Source organism: Topomyia yanbarensis, chromosome 2, assembly GCF_030247195.1.
Source record: "Topomyia yanbarensis strain Yona2022 chromosome 2, ASM3024719v1, whole genome shotgun sequence".
NCBI lineage: Eukaryota > Metazoa > Arthropoda > Insecta > Diptera > Culicidae > Topomyia > Topomyia yanbarensis.
Window position 1 is genome coordinate 131,166,987 of NC_080671.1, and position 20,554 is coordinate 131,187,540.

General features: G+C 39.5%; 1 protein-coding gene across 1 annotated transcript; it reads right to left on the minus strand.

The window, feature by feature from the left end:
• Window positions 1-1,876: 1,876 nt before the first annotated feature.
• Window positions 1,877-19,383, minus strand: LOC131681352 (DNA topoisomerase 2). Its single transcript, XM_058962109.1, has 6 exons — window positions 19,005-19,383; window positions 15,755-18,302; window positions 3,303-4,747; window positions 3,133-3,243; window positions 2,749-3,069; window positions 1,877-2,687 (listed from the first exon to the last, which is right to left on the minus strand). Exons 1-6 carry the CDS (start codon window positions 19,017-19,019, stop codon window positions 2,610-2,612), a joined length of 4,518 nt encoding a protein of 1,505 aa, XP_058818092.1. The 5' UTR covers window positions 19,020-19,383; the 3' UTR covers window positions 1,877-2,609.
• Window positions 19,384-20,554: the final 1,171 nt, after the last annotated feature.

Below are 20,554 nucleotides of genomic sequence, written 5' to 3' on the forward strand. Positions count from 1 at the left end.
GATCTTGACTTTTCGCGACGCTGGTGCACTGAATTGGCGATTCTGATCTCATAAATTAATCGTCGTGTGGTTGAACCCAACGTAGGAAAAAATTTCAGTGTCAGCTGCACCAGCCCGGTATCACAGACAAATGGACGTAATACGAGATGAATTTTCATCATAATTTTTGACACTTCGCTAGTCTGTGTATAGTGTCTTATTTTGACACAGAGCTAAATGCGTTACTTATAGCGTTTTTGCTTGACCGCGGAACTAAGTCAGGTTCTAACCCCAACCGCTGTCAGCTTACACATTTTGACAGTAGTTGGGGTTAAAGCTGACTCAGTTTCAGTATCTCATGCAAACCAAAACAAACAAAATGGACCGGAAATGCGAAATGCATTCTTGTCAAAGTGCCCAAGGCAGAGTTGTTCAAAATCATTTCATTTTTTTTTTTTTACCACACGATGCCGACAGGTGAGTAAGAACATAATAGGATGTTACTAATTTGATTCGGTGTATCGAATCTAACTGGAACTGATCGAGAAATTTGCGGGGGCAGGAGCTGTGAAAACTAAAGATACGCAAAGACCATTGTCAATCAGACATATTTAGTGAACCGTTTCAACCCAACAGGAGGTAAAACATCAAATCAAGGAATTATCATGAATGATATTAACTGTATATTTGAGTTTCGTCAGGATGCAGATCTGTATGATACCAGTACATCGAGCATACTTTGCACTCAAGATAGAATATTACCTTAATCCCCGATTATGTCGGCGTTCTCTGCCTATCATGGGTCAGTTGGTACTTTCCCTTCGTTCTTTCTTCTTTCTTAGCCTTTATCCGTTCTGTTAGTAAGCTCATTGTGTCCACGATTTCATGGTTTATTTTTTCTTATCCTTTGTACTCTACCCTTTTTTGTTTGTTTCAGTGCGTTCAGGAGTCTCCGGCGTTAGTGCACTTGAATATTTCTTTTCCTTTGTTTTTGCTTATATTCATGTGTATTTATTAGTTTCATTCATTGTTTCCGAATCTCCCAGGATAAAAGGGATATCAGCAGATCTTTCTTACTTAGCCTTCCGGTGGTTGCGTTGATTTGTGCGACATTAACCAGCAGTAAATATTAGATATTTTGAGACCATATTTCTCATCAATGTGGAATCGAGGAATCGAATGCTGCTTGAGGTGCCAGTGCTATGTGTGCATATGGTTGTAGATTCTCGATCAGCGATATACTGAGAGCTATCATCTTTTTGTTCACTCTTGATAAACCTATGCATGCGTTTTTGCACATCATTAAGCCTTGGTAAATCTTGTCCGCTTCTCCAGAGAAGAAAAAAATAACTAAAACGATACAGAAAGGAAAAAGGTGAGTGTTATGAATAAATAAATTTATGTTGGCCACTCAGAATGGTTCAACGGACATGAAACAGGAACATGGTTAGTCATATTTTGTGATACATACACTGCGTTTAATTACATTATAGTTTAGTGACCCGAAGCGGTTGGCGAATTAGAACTATGTAAACTAAACCGATTTTAATGACGTACATGTTTCCATTTCTAAGTCTTCGATTGATCCCTGACAGTAATTGCAATCGGTTCAGGCTCTTTTGTGCGTCATGCATTCACTGACTCACAATCGAATTGTGCCTTGACCAACCTGACACAACGCGCCTATTCCCCTTACTGAGCAAAAGTGCAGGGTAAACGAGAATACAAACCACTTTCGAACGAATCTCGCATTCGTCGTAAACAAGAATAAGGGTGGTTCACATCTGATCTTGCTCCAAATGTATGTTATATTAAAGGCTGATTTATTACCCTGATTTATAAAAAATAACATTACCTTCAAGGATGTGATAAAACATTCAAGAAACAACGCTTCTCATAGTGATATCTACAGCTCGTGTTGCGTAGAGTAAAGAACATTTTTTCGTTCCGCGAAAACAAGTATGCTGCAAAAATTGAACATGTTCACATACACATTTTTCCTATTCACATTCACACACTTACAGTAGGATGCAATTTTTTTCTCAAAAAAGATTGTTTATCTGCTTGTTGGGGGAACAATTTAAAAAAAATTCATTATAGTTTGAACATTTTGCAGGAATATTTGCTTTGGTTGCCAATGCGATAAACAATAGATTTTTATTTATACAATCGCCGATTCTTGTACAAAAATTATCCTCCATTCAATCATTCAGTAAAGCACATACACACACAAGCTCAAACTTTGTTGCAGCTATGTTCACACACTTGTTTGGTAGATGTAAAACAAAGTTGTACAAATGAATGTATAAATTACTTAACCTCTAGGGGCGTGGATGAATACTTCTACAATCTAGTCTTTAACGGTAAGCTACGTCTATACCGCGCTAAAAAAATCTGTTCTTGTTCAAATAGAGCCAAATGTGTAAGATCAAAATGATAACATGAGCTACAGTTGGGTTTCTAATGTACCAGCTCAATGGTGGTGAATCGTGGCTGTATAAAATTCTGGTTTGTAGATGCGTGTAAGACAATACAAGTGGCTAAATTAACTTCCTCGGCATCACAAAAGTTCAACTTTGAATCGAACTACCCGAAGTTTGTTGGATTCACAAACCGTCTTGCATTCCTGCCTACTCAAAATCCGAATCATCATCGTAATTTTCTTCGCTTTCTTCAGATTCGCTATCCATCTTCTTCTTCTTGGGCTTCTGCAACCATAATCGAAACGTTAGTATTGTGAAGATTAAACTGTCAACAGCCAAATTTTACCTTCTTGGGCTTCTCATCCTCACTGCTGCCTGCGCTTGCCTTCTTGCGGCCACGCTTCGCTGCTGGTCCCTTGGCTGGACCATCCGTTTTCGGGCCCAGTTTTCGTTTCGCTGCCGGTTTCTGTGGTTTTACCGGTGAATCAACCTCACTGTCCAAGGTGACCACATCGTTGCCTCCAACTTCTTCTATATCGCTGTCGTCATCAATCAATCCGGGGGCCACTCGACCTCTGCTAGCTTCCGGGTTGTTATCGAACAGCTCATCGTCCGACTTGTCAAAATTGTCATCCTCGTCCTCGTCGTTGAAGGAATAGTTGATTTTCTGTGGGGGAATAATATGATGATTGAGCTTACGTACAATAAAATGCTTTGCATTTGTCCGTACCTTTGAAGCCGCTCGTCTTTCAGTTTTCTCACGCGTCGGAACATTTACTGCAGCTCCAAAGTCATCACTAACGTCGGACATGTCATCTTCGTCATCAGATGTCTTCTTCTTCTGCGTAAACAAAAATTAATTAATATATATTGTATAAGAATATGGCCCATCATACGTACCCTTCCTTTACCAGCACCTTTTGCGCCAAAGTTAAGCTTAGACTGCTTCATACCGTCCTTCTCTTTCTTTTCCTTCTCTTTTTTTTCTTTCTTGACCTTCGGTTCTTTCGGTTCCTTTGGTTCCTTCTTCGCTCTTGGCTTCTTACCTTCTACCAAAGCATCAAACTCATCATCTCCACCACCCTCGCCGGGTTCCTTCTTCTCCTTCTTCACTCTTGGATTAGCCGCAACTACCTTCTCGTATTTTTTAAGCAGTTCTTCGGTCATCTTGAATTGAACTTCCTCGCCCATGTCACTCGGTTTGGTCTCATCGAGAGCTACCTTCTTTCCCAAGGTCTTTACGCCGCGACCGGCGCTCTTCGCTGCTCCAGCCTTCAATTTTTTCTCTGTGCTGATAGCATCCAGGCGTTCTTTTTCTTCAACTTCATCCAGTTTCTTCAAGAGCGTATCCAAGTCATCCTGCCACAACATTTCCATTGTCTTGTTCTTGATAGCAGCTAAATCGGCCAGTTTTTGATCACGCTGTTTCAGCAGTTCATTCTTCCTTTCCTCGGTCAACATCCACATTGACATTCCTAGCAGATAGTCAAACTTCTTCACATCGCTCAGCTTCTGGAAGGCCTTTTCCGGGTCTACTGGCTTCTTAGGCTTTCCAGGTTTTACATCTTCACCATCACCCTCCTCTTCCTCCGCATCGTCAGCTTCTTCCTCTTCAAGAGCCACGGCTCGCTTCCATTCCTTAACTGGATCTGGTCTATAGCCTTTCTTGATCAGTTCATCGATCAACACCTTTCGTTTCTTGTTTTCAACAACAAGTGAACGGTCGCATTTCTCCACAATGAAACGTGCCTGATCAGTCAATCGATCCGCTTCAGCTTGCAACATACCTTCAAGGTACGCCTTACGCTTACCGTAGTATGCCAATCGAATTTTGTAGTATTCATGGAATATATCATTGGCATGGTCGTATCGTTTCAGATAGTTTTTATCATCGAAAGCGTGCATACAGGTGGTCGAGGTTGAGCTGATCAGTTTGAACACCCGATGGAAACCACCTTCCTCGGAGTAAATTCGATCGTACTCACCCGGTAAGAACGAAACTACAAACCGCACCGTTGTATCCGTGTTGTACTCCTTGTAATCGGAGATTACTGCCTTCTGCTTTTCCGATCCGTGCAACAAGGGTTCCAATGTGTTTTCCTTGTATATCTGGGTCCACACACCGATTGGTAACTCAGAGATTTCGATCTTCTGGTTGTCCAACAGAGACACGTTGCCCACGGTTAGATACTTCTGGGCACCGACGCTTTCGATTGAACCTCGGAAGTTCTTGTACCATGGATGCAAAACCTTTGGTTCCTCCCCGTTAAGCATACGACGCAGATTGGCGATAATGTCCCGTGGGTTGTGGTTCGGAATCTTGGTGGACCAACCGGTGCCGATACCTGAGGGGAAAGGGAAAACATGTGTCGGTTAATAATTCGTGTCGATCGAGCGATTGTATGTCTGTTGATGAATTCCAATGAAGCTCTAAACTAAAAAAATTTAGAAGGAGAACTGCGAAAAAATAGACAATTTATGTCCTGGCAAAGCGTTGCCCAGAATCGTATGGTAACACGTCTAATGCTATAGGGATATGCAGTCGTTCGTTTGGATTCGATTTGGTCAGCTAAACCCTAACCCAAACTATCCTAAATGGAATCCTCACAGTTCACTTCCTAGAGTTTTTATGCTCTAAACACTTTAACTCATGTTAAGGGGCTTAGTATAGTGATGATCTTTTTCTATTGGGTTTAACTAAGAGGGTCATTCGTCGGAAATAAGTATTCTTTTAAGTGTAGCATTGTTGTTTTCATACACTGCTACCCCGTTTGGTATAAAATCGTTTGTCTTGGCATAAAAAAGAAGATAGTAGGCAATTTGTCATAGTGGTAATTGTGACTTTATCGAAGAGTTTATATATACACTAGTGATATGCGATAACGATGCTAGTCGCATGTAAAAAAAGGTCTGTTGCGTCAGCTGTCAATCAGCTGAGAGCCATAGCTTACGAATGTCCTATATAGGCCATATTCGATTATCCGTAGTACGACAATCCGAAGAAATTGTTTCGATTATCGGCACATTATTTTTTCTCAAGCTACATTACACATTTACAATTTATTATTTGCTACTAACTGCAGTTTTTGAAAGAATAACTATTTTCTAAAAAATAATGAAAACTTCGTAGAAATACAGAAATTTTAATTATTTAACATATAATTTTGAATTCGATGCGATGACTTACATATTTTTGTACACCAATCAATTACAATTGATACAATTTCTGGAAAACTAGAATTTTATGTTCTCAAAAAATATTCACAAAAATACGTAGACATACAGAAATATCGTATTTTTCACAAAAAAATATTTTTTTATCCCAATATTTACCTAAATACAAAAATCGATAGAAATTGATATCAGCTACAATTCCTGGAAGCACAAAATTTTAAACTCTCGTAAAAACTACAATAATTTGGAAAAATAAAGAAATTTCATATAATCAACAAATCTTTCAATTCAGTGCAGTGTCCTATAAAATTTTATGCACATAATAAATTGGCTGCAAACTATAATTTCCTGTAGATGCCAGCTATAATTAATAGAAGAACAAAATTTTAAAATCTGTGATTTTTTCTGTAATAATGTATAATGACCGATTTTGTTATCCCCATTATGTATTGAAGATTGACAAGATGTGAACATATATGTTTCATATTGATTGGGACTATCTAAAGTATGATATAAAACCCCACTCAACTCTTCGGAATCAGTCTATTATCGCATCAGTTAAAAAAATCGAAGCATTTTAATCACTTTAAGAACATCGACATTTTGAATTCTTAGCTCACTGAAGTAAAAGGCTTTTGCTTGAATCCCAACATGTAACATAGGAGAATCAAACCACAAGACTTAGTCTTGAATGTGGCTGACAAAATCGGGTCAAAAATGTGATAAATTCGGAGGCGGACAAACACGGAGACTTATAAAATAGGATTTTCACTGTAGTCAGCACTTTGAACCGCTTTAAAAAGAACAGCGCTAATAATTTGTTACGAAGCATATGCACTGAACATCATTTAAGTGACTCGGCGACGTAGAACGCCGAACAATGACCATATAAAGATTCTGGATGATGTTTCCACCAAGCAAACAAGAGAAAAAAGTTTACTGTGCGACAATGTATAACAAACTGAATCACTCAATGCGTTTGAACATACTTATAGCTAAAAAATTCCAAGAACCAAGAAACAGCTAGTTTCTGAGTAGCTCTCCAAAACCCTAGAGCGCAAGACGACGATGATGATGATGCTGATGATGATGGTTTTTTACTTGTAACGTGTGCAAAATTCATCTTCTTAGAAATCCATGTTTTAAAATCGTCCAATGCTGGTCTTTCGTTGGACCAACGTTAAGCGACGCCCAGCAGACCGTTCAGCAGAAATCGACCCTTAAAGGATTCCCAAGGTTTTGTTGTTATATGCGTAATCATAAATTCAGTTGTTATTTCTGTCTGAATTTACCGAAACCAGCATTAAGTTAACTGAAGTTTCACGCAGAGAATTTAGTGTTATGCGTCATGATTATTAAACCAAACATAAGGATCCCAATCAATCCAACACAATACTTTAAAATAAAATAACTTGGCTATATACCTTATTTTTCTTACATGTCTTACTATCACTTTATAGAATACTAGCTAATACCCATTGCGCGTTGCTGCGACTTTCAACGAAATAGGAGATAAACATAATTTGTTCCGAAGCGTCATCTGGCGGGCAGAAAATCTCCAACCAATGGCACACAAACACGCTCCATAACAAATGCCCTCTATGTATAAATTTTGACGACAATCGGTTAAGCCGTTTGGGAGTCCATAAATCATATACATACAAACATTGACTTTTATATATAGACTAGCTAATACCCATCGCGCGTTGCTGCGATTTTCAACGAAATAGGAGGAAAACACAATTTGTTCCAAAGCGCCATCTGGCGGGCAGATAATATCCAACTAATAGCACACAAACACGCCCCATACCAAATACCTACTGTGTGCAAATTTTTACGGAAATCGGCTAAGCCGTTTGGGAGTCTATAAATCATATACATACAAACTTTGACTTTTATATATATAGATAGATAGAAGATAGATAGATAGATAGATAGATAGATAAAGCGATCGATATTCGTTATTAAAACAATTTGACCAAAAAAATGTTCCATGAGTCAAACATAGATGTATGTACCTTAGTTTTTGAACATATAACAAATATATTTTACGAAGAAAAAAAAACTTTTGTTTCGATTCGATTATCCGAAGCGAAATTTTTCTACACCCTACGGATAATCGAATCTGGCCTTTATGGTTCTATCACATTCGCCCGAATGACATTCGCCCGAAAGTCATTTACCCGAATGACGTTCACCCGAAAACCATTAACCGAATTCCATAAACCCGAATGGACCACTCGCCCGAATGTCATTAACCCGAATACCACGATCACTCAAGCATAATATAAAATCGGTAATTGTCTAGTTTAGAGACTTTAGTGATAGAGGTCCGATTTGAATGCGGTTTTTTGTCAAAAGGGAGTATTTTAACCTAAATAAACCAAATGCGAGAGCGGAAATGTGAAATATTTAACCAAAGTTTGATAAACTGAACAATAACAAGTGAGCTTATGCAGCGGAGCTAACGTGATGCGACTTGGTCGCATTTCCGAGTCCAAGGATTCGAAGCGGCGCAAAGCCGCTGAGGTTCCGTTGGACGAGGCGTTGATCCATCCGTCGCCGGAGTTATAAGCAAACCTGTGATCCTCTCGTTTGCCCGGTTTACTCAAACAAAGGGGCTGTAGCTACTTTAAAGCCACCTGAGCGGCAGCGAGGACACTGCACCAGAAAGCGATGTGGCGTAGCCACATTAGTCTACCGAACACTGACCAATGTGGCTATGCCACAACGCTTTTGGGTGTACTGTCCGACACCGCTGATTTTCCGTTGCCAACGCCACAAATGCTCTTCAGGTGCAAACTGATGCATGTAGGGCGCAGTTGTCAGCTCGAGCGGTGGAATCTCGCGATTAACCGGATAAATAATAAGAAATCTTTCGGAAACATCATCAATCGAGGTAAATATATATTAAGATGTTCCGTTAACAAGTTGAATCAATTAAATTAGTAATTATATCATGCAGCGTGGAAGTCCATTTGACATAACGTCGTTAGTAAATAGTAGCTTATAAATAGAGGTGTGCGCCGCGCCGCCGATTTCAGGTAAAGGTCGGCGGCGCGCCAGCGTCATGCCGATGTGCTTACTATTTTTACATGTAATCGTCGGCGCGGCGCGGCGGCGTGGCGCACATCTCTACTTATAAAGGTTATGTGGCGAAGCTAGTGTGATGCGGTTTTGCCACAATTGCCGAGGTCGAGGCAGGGCCGTCGAGAGCTGCGTCGGGCCCCAAGGCTTGTATTACTGCCGGGTCCTTTTAAACCTAAGCCCTCTAGTTCAGTATGAGTTAGTACATCTTGAGCCATGGAAAAATTCGTAAGTCCGTGGTTTCTATTAGTCTCCGGTTGACTCATATTGCCACATCCACAGATAGCGTGCCAAACAGCTTCTTATTTCACGGTATCCAAATCGGATAAAACTACCATAGCTACGAGTTTTTCAATTTGCGGATACTCGGTTGCGTAGAAGGCGCCAGTACTAATTTTTCAACGGAGAGAGATAGAAATTAGGGGTCTTCCGCAAAGTTGTAGAGCAGGCATTTTGCAATATTTCTTTTGAACATCTCGATATTCTATCTCTCTTTTATGAAAAGTTAGTGCTGGAGCCCTCTATGCGACCACAGATGGAACTAAAATTTTCCAACCAAAATATAACTCATATTATGTACTACAATTCTTCTGAACATACTATTGAGCGAAATCTAACCATTATTTCACAAAAACGTTTATTTCATGCGAATCGAGTACTGATACACAACCATGCACTGCTAGGCCCCATGCAAAACTGACTCAGACATCACTTCACCAATAAATTAATAACTTCTTTTAACAAAATCAGATTGACTAGCAGTTTTCGACAAAGTTGTAGACAATTAAAATATATTTCTTATTTTCACTTACAGTGATAATACAATGCATACAGTGCCACCTAGAGGCGAAAATGCGGGCTTTTGGATTTTCTCCATGTTAATTGTCGAAAAATCCCATAGAAGGTTCAGGCACGTTGGTCCGGTAGCTAGACTTGTCCGATTTGCTTCAAATTTGGTACAAGAACTCCTGATCGGACTAGGAATCGACTCAGGGGTGGGCCGACTGAGTGTCCAAAAATGCATTATTTTTCTGGGCAGTCTAGTACCCACCCTTCCTCGCTTCTCTCGTTTGACATGCCGACTATTTAAATTGACGATTTAGTGCCTATAGAAATGAGATTCGATCCGCGGTCGAAAACCTAATCTTAATTTGGTATATGCGTTTGATCATTGATTTGTAAAAAGATTTGCATGTATACTTGGTTTAATGCTAACTCTACCTAGATGTTTGGTTGAAATTACGCAAACGTCTATTGTGGATTATATTTGCAAAGATATTTCTTCGAAAAATCGTGCAGAATTTGCATTTTGATTTTAAGTTTATTGCATCATCATTTATTACATGAAGGCATACGAGTTTAGGTAACGCATACGTATATTTGTTATTGTTCGGTGTCTCAAAGCAGTATAAGAAGATTCTATATTTGCATTTAGATTTTAAGCTATTTGACGACTGTAGAACTTTAATTTTGGGATGTTATCGGCTAAACGCATTTTTGGCGAGGCCCAAAATCACCGTTCTATCTCAATACAATGCACTTTTGGAAGAAAAACTCCTTGAGCTTACTATGAAACTACAAAAATTATCCATTTTAATCACCGGTTAATTAAGGTCGGTCTACCTTCTCATCTCGCCCACGTTAACATCATCTTCGTATATATAGGCAAAGGCTCTAGAGAGATGTGCTTACACGAATTATCTACACACGCACCTGACGACGTGATTAACAAATTTATGTCAAGATACGGCGAAGTGGCTTCCATAAGAGCTGTAACTTCGCATTTTTCCGGATGTCCCTAACGTTGTTCTTGTGGTGAGAATGCTTCCGTATAAACCAACTTTTTCATACGTAACCATTTTATGCGGATCAACCAAAAATGGGATCCGCATAAAATGGTTATGCAATCATGGAAGATTCCTATGCGCGAATTCTACAAAAAGACACTGCACCACGGAAAACTTTGTGCAAAAGCAGCTAAGAAAAGCCCACTTACTATAACCGTAAACCTTCGGGTCTGACAGAAATAAATATTCATTCAACAATCACGCCCAGTGACTCCAAGCCAACAACCGGTACCACCAGCAAAGAAGCGAACGTAGAAGAGGACGGATGCGTTTGTCCGTTGGCTCGCATTTCTGTTTGATCGATTCAAGCAATAAAACTCGTATTTTAAACTTGTACACTATTATATTACTATTGCTATTTTTAGCTCTTCTATGAATGGGCGAACACCATCTTCAGGGTAAAAACGCGGGCCCCAAAATATGACCCGGGCCTCAGGGCAATTGCCCTGGCTGCCTCCCCCTCTCATTGGGCCTGGGTCGAGGAACCGAAGCGCAGGTCCCTCCTCAGCAAACCTGTGATCCATTGGTATGCTTGGTTTACTGAAACATAGGGGTTGATTCCTTCTTTAAATATGAGGAGTTCTTTGAATTTGTATACCAAATAGCGCTCGCAATCAAACTGGTGATCCACTCGTTTGCCCGGTTTACTCACACCTAGGGATTGATTCCTTCTTTTAAACAAGAGCAGCTCTTTTCTCACAATTAGGGGTTGATTGCTTCTTTCAAACGTGAACAAATCCTTGGATTCTGAAGCTCGTCGAATACAATCAATTATAAACAAATTGTTGCCTTGGCTTTCTTGCCCCATCAAGGTCTTAGAATGGCAATCGAAGAAATGAGGAAAAATTGTACAAAGGTTCTCGACGATTTTTTGGATTACATTAGTAAAAATTGTATTTTCGGTAGGAAGGAAGCTAACAAAAAGTTTCTCGATGACCGCTTCCCCCCGCTTCGTGGTCACTTTTCGAAAATATATCGAAAAAGCTTCCTAGGACCACCAATAATGTGGAAGGCTGGCACAATAAATGGAACGGTTTGTTAAGCCGTGGAAATTCTACATTCTATGGTGTTTTGAAGCATTGCAGCTTGAAGAGAAAAACCCTAGTACGGATATTTTACGTACACTACAAGCGGTACCAATAGCTAAAAAGTCTAAAAAGAATTCACGAAAGGACTTTAAACTGGAAACCCGTTAAATCATACAAACCAGGTGATTGGATTAACTATTTGACTAGTATAGTTTTAGTATTAATTTTTTCATAGCATCAATGTTATAAAATTTGTATTTCAGCTTAATAAATGAAATTTTTTCGATTGACATTTCGATGTTTTTCAGGTGTATGGAATTCGGGCGAATGGCATTCGGGTTTATGTTGCATTCGGGCGAATGTCTTTCGGGTGTTCGTGGCTTTCGGGTGAATGACATTCGGGTTTATGTGACATTCGGGTAAATGGCTTTCGGGCGAATGTGATAGAATCGGCCTGTATATCTTCTTCATATTTGGTCGGTGTTAAGACAGACCGGACTAAATGACAAAATATTGATTTCGAGAAAAACAGGTTAAAAGTTTGAATCGCAGCATCCTTTACGTTATAATTGTAAAATATTTTTTGCCAAAATTCTTGTTTATGGTTACATATTTCAAATCTGGTAAAAGTCGAATGTAGAAATTCTTTACCCAGTGTTATCATTATCTCATTTTTTGCTGTTTTGTGAATTAGTCGGGTCTGACTTAACACCGACCATTTAGTGTGCGATTAATTGTTGTTTCATTTGGAACTCTTGTTCTGGACATATAGTATAATGATTCCAATACAAGTATCCTTCTCTTGTCTACTAGTTGAGACTGCCTTTAAAGCTTCAAGTGATGCGTTCTCAGTTTAGGGCAAATTCGGGCATCTAAAATCTTCGCTATAAGTTAGAAGATGCACTATCCTTGCATCCCCCATCGAGAATTCCGGGGGACATTGGGGGACTTTTTTTCCCTGGATCCAATTTGTGGATACTTTACATTGAATAGTTATTTTTCTTATAACTCCATAGCAATGAAATATATATGCATTTCCAATAATATAATCATAGTATTCTTAGCTTTAAAATGACATATTTGAACACATGTTTACCATTAGAAATTCAGCAAAGATACGTACAGTTGAGAAGACGTACGTGATGTCTATTTTTCATAAGTTTTATCTTTAGACATCCATATTACACAGTTTTGTCAAATATATTTTCAAAATACTCTGGGAATTTCTTAGCTAGAGTATAAATAAACATTCAGTATAGAATTGGTTTAAATTGGAGTTGATGCAATTTTAGATTTTTGGCCGCATGCCTCCCCATAGTGGCTGTGGTAGTAGTTGTAGGTGCTGTGCGATGTAAAAATCAGAATAACATCACAGAGTCAATAATTTTGACTTTTAAAAAAGGTTCTCCGTCCAATGTTTTACTATAACGTTCATCGATGTGATTCAAATTGCTGTGGTTCGGGTCGCACATCGCGACGTCGCCGACGTTGAATAATTCGGCGTTATGCACGTTTACTGATTGTTGACTGAACCTATAGCAATTTTGTAAACCGAGCAAACGAGTCGATAACTTGTTTACTTGCGAGAGCTATTTGGTAGAGATGTAGATTTCAATAACTGTCTTATCCTATTTGAAAAAAAAAAAAGAATCAACCCTTATTTTTTTAGTAAACCGGGAAACCGAGTGGATAACCAGTTTGCTTGCGAGAGCTATCTGATATTCAAAAAACTATTCATGTTTGAAAGAAGGAATCAACTCCTGTTTGAGTAAGCCGGCCAAACGAGTGGATCACTAGTTTATTTGCGCGGGCTGGTTGGTCTACACATTCAAAGAACTCATGTTTGAAAGAAGGAAGTAACTCTTATGTTTCAGGCAAGTGGCTATTGATGTTAATGCCGCGAACGAATGTTGTTCCAAAGACAACGGAGCAGGTGGTATCGACTTCAGCCGACAGCAACCGGGAAATCAGAACAATCCCAACCAATACCCAGAGTCGACGACAGGAATGATGCGGAATGCATCAATGATTATGACGAAAGTATGCCCGTAACTGTTTTCTGGGCATTAAACTTCTTTTGAGATTAAGCTGGCGGTGGTTTAAACGATGGAGATGGTGGTGATGGTGACGATGTCGTTTATAGTTTTCTAATCTCACGAGGTTTCCGAACCGCAAGGGCGGTATTGATATAGAGCATGATGAAGATGGGTACATGGTGATGTTGATTTTTAATGACACTGATATGAGCAACACGGTGCGATATGCAATTCTTCGTTTGTAAAACCCTGAAAAATCGATTCACTATCCGACATTTTATGAACTGACCAAAGCAACGAAAGCTGGTGGGAATGGCTATATAAGCATGCTTTCTTGTTGGAATCTAGAATTTTTTTTTCCTTTTGTTGGAATCGAAACTATAGTAAATGATCTTATAAGCAGCATGGATTTGATTTTATATTATGTCGAAATGACTGCGGTATTCGGGTTAATGACATTCGGGCAAGTGATCTATTGGAGTTTATGGAATTCGGGTGAATAGTCCGTTCTGGTTAATGACATTCGGGTAAATGGTCCATTCAGGTAAATAGCTTTCGGGCGAACGTCATTTGAGTAAATGACTTTCGGGCGATTGACATTTGGGTGTATGTGAAAGAACCATATAAACACCCAGAATAGAAATTTTCCAAGCCAACCACTGATAACTTAAACAAAACATACGTCTGGTGGATCGCAGTTCACATTATTATTGTTGCTTAGGGCAGCTTTAACCTTATGGGTAATTCATCAGATAAACTAGACATTTCGACACAGATTTTTCATGAGGGCCTAAGTCGCAATGTACTCAAATGGAGAAAAATCAGTTTCAATATTCGGCGATGCTTTTCTAAATGTAGTTTTTATTGTAGGTATAAATTACTTTATGATCATGTTTTCCCTGAAGCATCTTTGGTTAAACCTTATGACAATATAACAAAGAATTTAATTCCTATGTGCTTTTAATTGGTAGAAACTAAAAAAATGCTTACGCCCAATTTTCATTTCAGTCGTGATTTCGCCCTTCAGCAACCACCATTTGCGAAAGGGCTAAACCGTGAACACAATTTTCAGAAGGGCGCGGTAAATGGGCTAAACTGACTTTGTCTTGCTGGGTAGGGCTGGGTAAATGGGCGAGCTTGACAGTATACTTTTTAATAGGGCTCAGCAAATGGGCGCATATAAACCCAATGCAAATGAAAGGGCGCCTGCATCTTTTCTCCGAATTTCATGAAAATATCGAAATATTTGAACGTTTATGTACAATAACTATAGAGTAGACATGATCATAGTATATATTGCTTATCATTTATATAATAGAACTGCCGTTTAAAGAATAATTTTGTGAATAATAACCATACGCCCCGGTTCTGTCTGAAAATGTAAGTTTAGCCTTTATATTCCATATGAGAAGAAGGGCCTAAGTCGAAATCTCGTAGGAAATGCATGTTTCGCCGTTTTGTTTTCTTTAATTATAAATCGAATTAAAAACCATTTTAACTAATTTTCACCTCAATCATGTAGTATTTTTGTCGCATAATGTCATAATAGCGAAAACGCTGTTTGTTTACATTTGCGATTTAAGCCCTAATGAAAGATCTATGTCGATTTGTCTGTTATACCAAATGACCTTCAGTGTGAATACTTAGCAAAATTATACCAAATGTCCTATATATCAAATGACCCTCACGCTACACAAAATAAGAAATGCCACATGTCCCTTATGCCAAATGACATTCAGCGTGATCAATTCTCAAAATTAAGCCAATGATCTTTATGCCAAATGACCTTCAGTATGATCAATTCTCAAAATTATGCCAAATAACCCTTATGCAAAATGGCCCATCTACCTATCGTACGTTAAACCCCGCAGCTAGCAGAGCTATTTTGCTTTATACATATGGTCGGTGTTAAGTCAGACCGGACTAAGTCGCAAAACATCAAAAAATGAGTTAATGATAGCACTGGATAAAGAATTTCTTCATCTACATTCCACTTTTACCGGATTTGAAATATGAAACAATAAACAAGAATTATGGTAAAAATTATTTTCCAATTATAATGTAAAGGGTGCTGCGATTCAAACTTTAAACGCGTTTTTCTCGAAATCAATGCACTGTCACTTAGTCCGGTCTGACCTAACACCGACCATATATTAAAACACTATATGTGTATAACTTACCTTCGGCTCCATTGACCAGCACCATCGGAATGATTGGTAGATACCAGACCGGTTCAATCTTCTGATTATCCTCGAACTGATACTCCAGCAGGGGGTCATCCAACGGATGGAAGATTAGCCGCGTCAACGGTGACATCATGGTGAAAATGTAACGAGGGCTAGCACTGTCCTTACCACCGGCCAAACGGGTACCAAACTGTCCACCCGGATAGAGCAAATTGATGTTGTTGCTGCCGACGTAATTTTGCGCCAAATTGACGATAGTTGAGCACAGGGACGTCTCACCGTGATGGTATGCGGACATTTCCGCAACGGATCCGGCCAGCTGAGCAACCTTAACTTCGCGTTTATCGTTACGCTTGAAAACAGTGAACAAGACCTTCCGCTGGCCGGGCTTCATTCCATCTAACATGCACGGAATGGAACGAACGTTGTCGGAGTTGGAGAAAAGAACCAACTCGAGATTTACGAATTCTTTGTAGCTAATGGCGCGAGTCGATTTAGTGTACAGATATCGTTCCGGCAGACCAACCTGCTTCCGGTGTCGATTCTCTTCCATGTGAACTGTAAGCCATTCCTTGCGCTGCTCAATGCACTTCCTGGAGAAGGCCATAGTAATAGCATCATCGTCAGTGTTAGTGTCGTACTTGAATAAAATTCTGTGGCGTTCCATGTTTTGGAAGTACTCCTTTGCCTCTTTGGAGGTGGAAGTACCCAAACCCTTATAGTACTTGATGTTATAGGTGTGAGAGTTGGCTGTTTCGGTTTTCCATTCTTCGAATTCCGGCAGCGAGAAGAAAGAATGCTCTTCACCATTCTTTTTGGTTGCCTTCACGATTGGAGTGATGAATTCTTCGAGGAACGGCAATCGTAGCAACTCCGGCCAATTGGTATGAATAAAGTTGATCAAAAGACCCTTAATGTGAGATCCGTCCTGATCCTGATCTGTCATAATCATAATTTTGCCGTAACGGAGCGTTTTCAAATCTTCTATCGTGAGATACTTCTTTTTGTACTGTAAACCGACGATCTTGATCAGATTGTTGATTTCAGCGTTTTCCAGGATCTGTTTATGAGTAGCTTCTCGGACGTTCAAAAGTTTACCACGTAGCGGAAAGACTCCATAAGTATCACGACCTACCACACCCAAACCGGATACAGCCAACGTCTTAGCTGAGTCTCCCTCAGTGAGAATCAGTGTGCAGTTCAGCGAATTTTTCGTACCAGCATCGTTAGCATCTTCCAATTTGGGAACTCCCTTGATCTTAGATTTCTTCGAACCGGATGCTTTGTTGAGTTCGGTTTGAGCCTTGAACTTTGCCCACTGCAAAACCGATTCGACAATTCCGCTCTTCGCGACGCCTGTAATGAATTTCTCCGACAGAGTACATTTGGAACCAAAGCTCTTCGATTGTAGAGTCATGTTTTCCTTCGTTTGTGAATCGAATGTCGGATTGACAATGAGACAGTTAAGGAACACCCACATGTGATTCTTGACTTGGAAAGGTTTAATGTTGACACCACCCTTATTTTTCTTTTTCAACACTTCGATTAGCTGTTTTACAATCATATCCGTGACATAATCTACGTGCCGGCCGCCTTTAGTTGTAGCAATAGAGTTGACAAAGGAAACCTGCTGGAAACCACGATCTGAAAGAGTTACGGCTACTTCCCATCGTTCGTTCGCATTCTCGTAGCAAACTTTCACCGGTGCGCCGATGTCATCTTGCTGATCCTTGATGTACAGGTCGATATAATCCTTGAATGTCTTAACCGGAAGTTTCTTGCCGTTCAAGAACACACTAACGCCCCGAGTGGAAGCGGCCACATCGAACGCACGTCGTGACATCAGTCCCACTATGTCGTCATCTAGCTTTTCCATCTTAAACTTTTTCAAATCCGGAGAGAACGTTATCTTCGTATAATCATCCCCGCTGAAGTCTTCCCGAATCTTGGGCTCCCCAGCCTTACCCATGTTGTCAGCCCAAGTTTGCTTAAAACACTTCTTGTACTGCTTGGTGCCCGTTTCGACAACAAACTTAGTACTGAAAATATTACACAACTTTGCTCCGTAACCGTTCCTACCACCAGTAACTTTCTCCTCTTCATCATTATAATTGGAGGACGTCAGCAAGTGGCCGAAAATCATGGTGGGAACGTACATCTTCTCTTCCTTATGCATTACCACCGGAATACCCTGTCCGTTGTTCCAGATTGAAATTGTGTTCGTCTCCTGATTTATATCAATCTTTATCGAAGACATTTTTGCATCTCGTTGCTTGTTGTCTGCAGCATTCACCAGGATTTCGTCAAAGATCTTGTACAGACCGGGAACATATGTTATCTCCCGTTGAACCATTTTACTATTCTCCGTATCATACACCCACATGGTGTCCTTCAGGTGTTCAACCGAACCGATATACGTGTCAGGACGGAGCAAGATATGTTCCAGTTGGGATTTCTTCTGATAGATTTTTTCGATTGATTTACCCCCGATCTTTGGGCTTCCTGTTGCACCGGAGCCATTCTGCTGAGCAGCAAGGGCTGCCTGTGGGAAAAATTCACAATAAAAAAAAGTCAATTACTGTCATAATAATTTTGAAACAATCAAAAAAGAAGCATCATCTGATTTTCCGTCAAACTAGCAACACTGCCTAACATGTTTGGCTGTTTGGTTCAGGACCGTCAAGAACAAAGCAACATAAGCCCGCTCTGAAAATCTTGAATCAGCATAAAGAGGGCAAAAAAAACTACCACCAGACACAGCAACCCGCTTTCAGGGTGCCGGTGAGTAGAGCGAAACGGGTACAACAAAAATGGCGGCATTTGAAAAATTCCGCTGCAGAAGGCTTTGAAAAAGAAATAGTCGATGCAAAACAATAAACTATTCATAAATTTTTTAAGCTAACACCAGTAGTGAGAAGTGAATGAACAAAAATCCACGAAAATTGTGCTAGTTTGACACAAAATCAATGAACAGTTAACAAAAACGACAATGGAAAGTAGCGCTAGCGCTCAAATGACTTTTTTCGCTGCATACATTTTCATTCATCTCCATCACCGATAGGGTGCAACAAGCCTACAGCTTTTCATAGGTTAACATTGTTATAGGTGTGTGTGATGAGGCAAGATGCAAATTTTCCTCCGCTACTGCCGGTATCTTCTACCGGCTCGTTGCCTTTCCAACCCCTTATTTTACAACCCTAGCAAATTGAAGTTAGCTTCCCGAACAAATGAGACAAAAACTTACCCTGATATCGGTCATGTTGCTTCCTAGCAGACGTCGCTGGCGTTGAAATAAGTTACGAAAAATCCCTTTTCAGCAAGAAAACGCCTCGCCTTCAACAATCAGAAGTTACTAGACCACTATAATTTATTTCCTAGCTTCTAGCGAGTTTTCCACCAGCGATGCAGACAGCAATCACACTTTCACTGGGAAACGATTGACTTTTTGTAATTACAAACTTTTACACTAGAATAACACTTCAGCTTTTCAATCAGAATGAAACGAACGCGTTGATTGATTGAATAGCAAGCAAAATCGAAGAGAGACGTTCCAACTCCGATCAAAAGACCGCCATTAATAGCAATCGAGAGCAGAAAGCTGTTCGCCGTTGGCCGTCCTCAAGCGAAATGGGAAAATGAGACAAGCGAGCGGCTAACGTATTTGACAACGGCTCGATTTATTCAAATGTGTGAGCTGCGCCCTTGAAGAAAAATTCAAACGACTAACACGCCTTTTCGAAAAATATCCAAATAGGGTAAAAATATGAATACCTGGTAATTTAAAATCTCTATCCATCTTTCGCCAACTCAAAACGACAGAGAGGGATAGAGTGTATTTCAAGCATGATTTTTGAAAACACCGTAACTAACAAATGTAAACAAACTGAGATTATCACTCCCCCGCATTCTACGCATCTTAATGTACATGCTGACAAACATTCGTTTCATTATTCGGTAATGCAGCTGAAAAATGCGCAATCGAAATAATGACGAACAAACAACTGACACGTCAACAGTGCATAAATACAGTTTCGTCATGTTAGTTACGTTAGGTTTGGTACTGATGTAACACTTACGTTATTTTAATTTAATCGGTTTTTGTAACTAAATTAGTAAAATTTACTACAATCTTTCTACTAAAATGCTCAATATAGGTAATGTTTCTATAAGGGGAACAAGAGCACACAGTTCCTTAATTCTAGCCAATATTTTAGAGATAAAGAATACAAGTAATGTTATTCTAAGCACCACTAATGCACATTCAGCACATTTTTATTTTTGATTATCTAAATCTATCCTACAGTAGATCAAATCTAAATACTTGTGACAATGCGAGCAAAAATGAGACACTAAAATCGACTAATTGAAAAATGTCGAAAGTGTAAGAGTGATGCTCAGAATAACGTAACCTTTATTTGTCTTCAACACACTGCTCAAAAGCGACAAACTACAAATGTTGGTTGTCCTCATTGGCATACTGCCTCGGCGGAACAGTTCAGTTATAGAATTGATTAAAAAATAATAAGATTAGTCACCACAATTGACGAAACTGAAATAACGTAAGTGCAACAAAGATACCAAACCAACGAAAGTAAAACGACGAAACTGTGAGAAACATCGTAACTTTAATTTTTCTTCAATCCGCTCTTTTAAATGTCTTGATCGCGAATGTTCGTTCCATTCAATGGAAAGGCGTCTTTGGTGAGCATTTTGGACGAATAATTGGTGTAAAAATCGGTATGGTTTTTAAATAACATTTAAAACAAAACTTCGAAAATGTCATCGCCGTTTTCT

Bases quoted from the DNA above. Each gene is read 5' to 3' on its own strand.
- LOC131681352 (XM_058962109.1), bottom strand. The intron at 3,244-3,302 runs GTACGTATGATG...TTGTTTACGCAG, and splicing joins AAGGTGCTGGTAAAGGAAGG to AAGAAGAAGACATCTGATGA. The intron at 2,688-2,748 runs GTAAAATTTGGC...TTATGGTTGCAG, and splicing joins AGGATGAGAAGCCCAAGAAG to AAGCCCAAGAAGAAGAAGAT.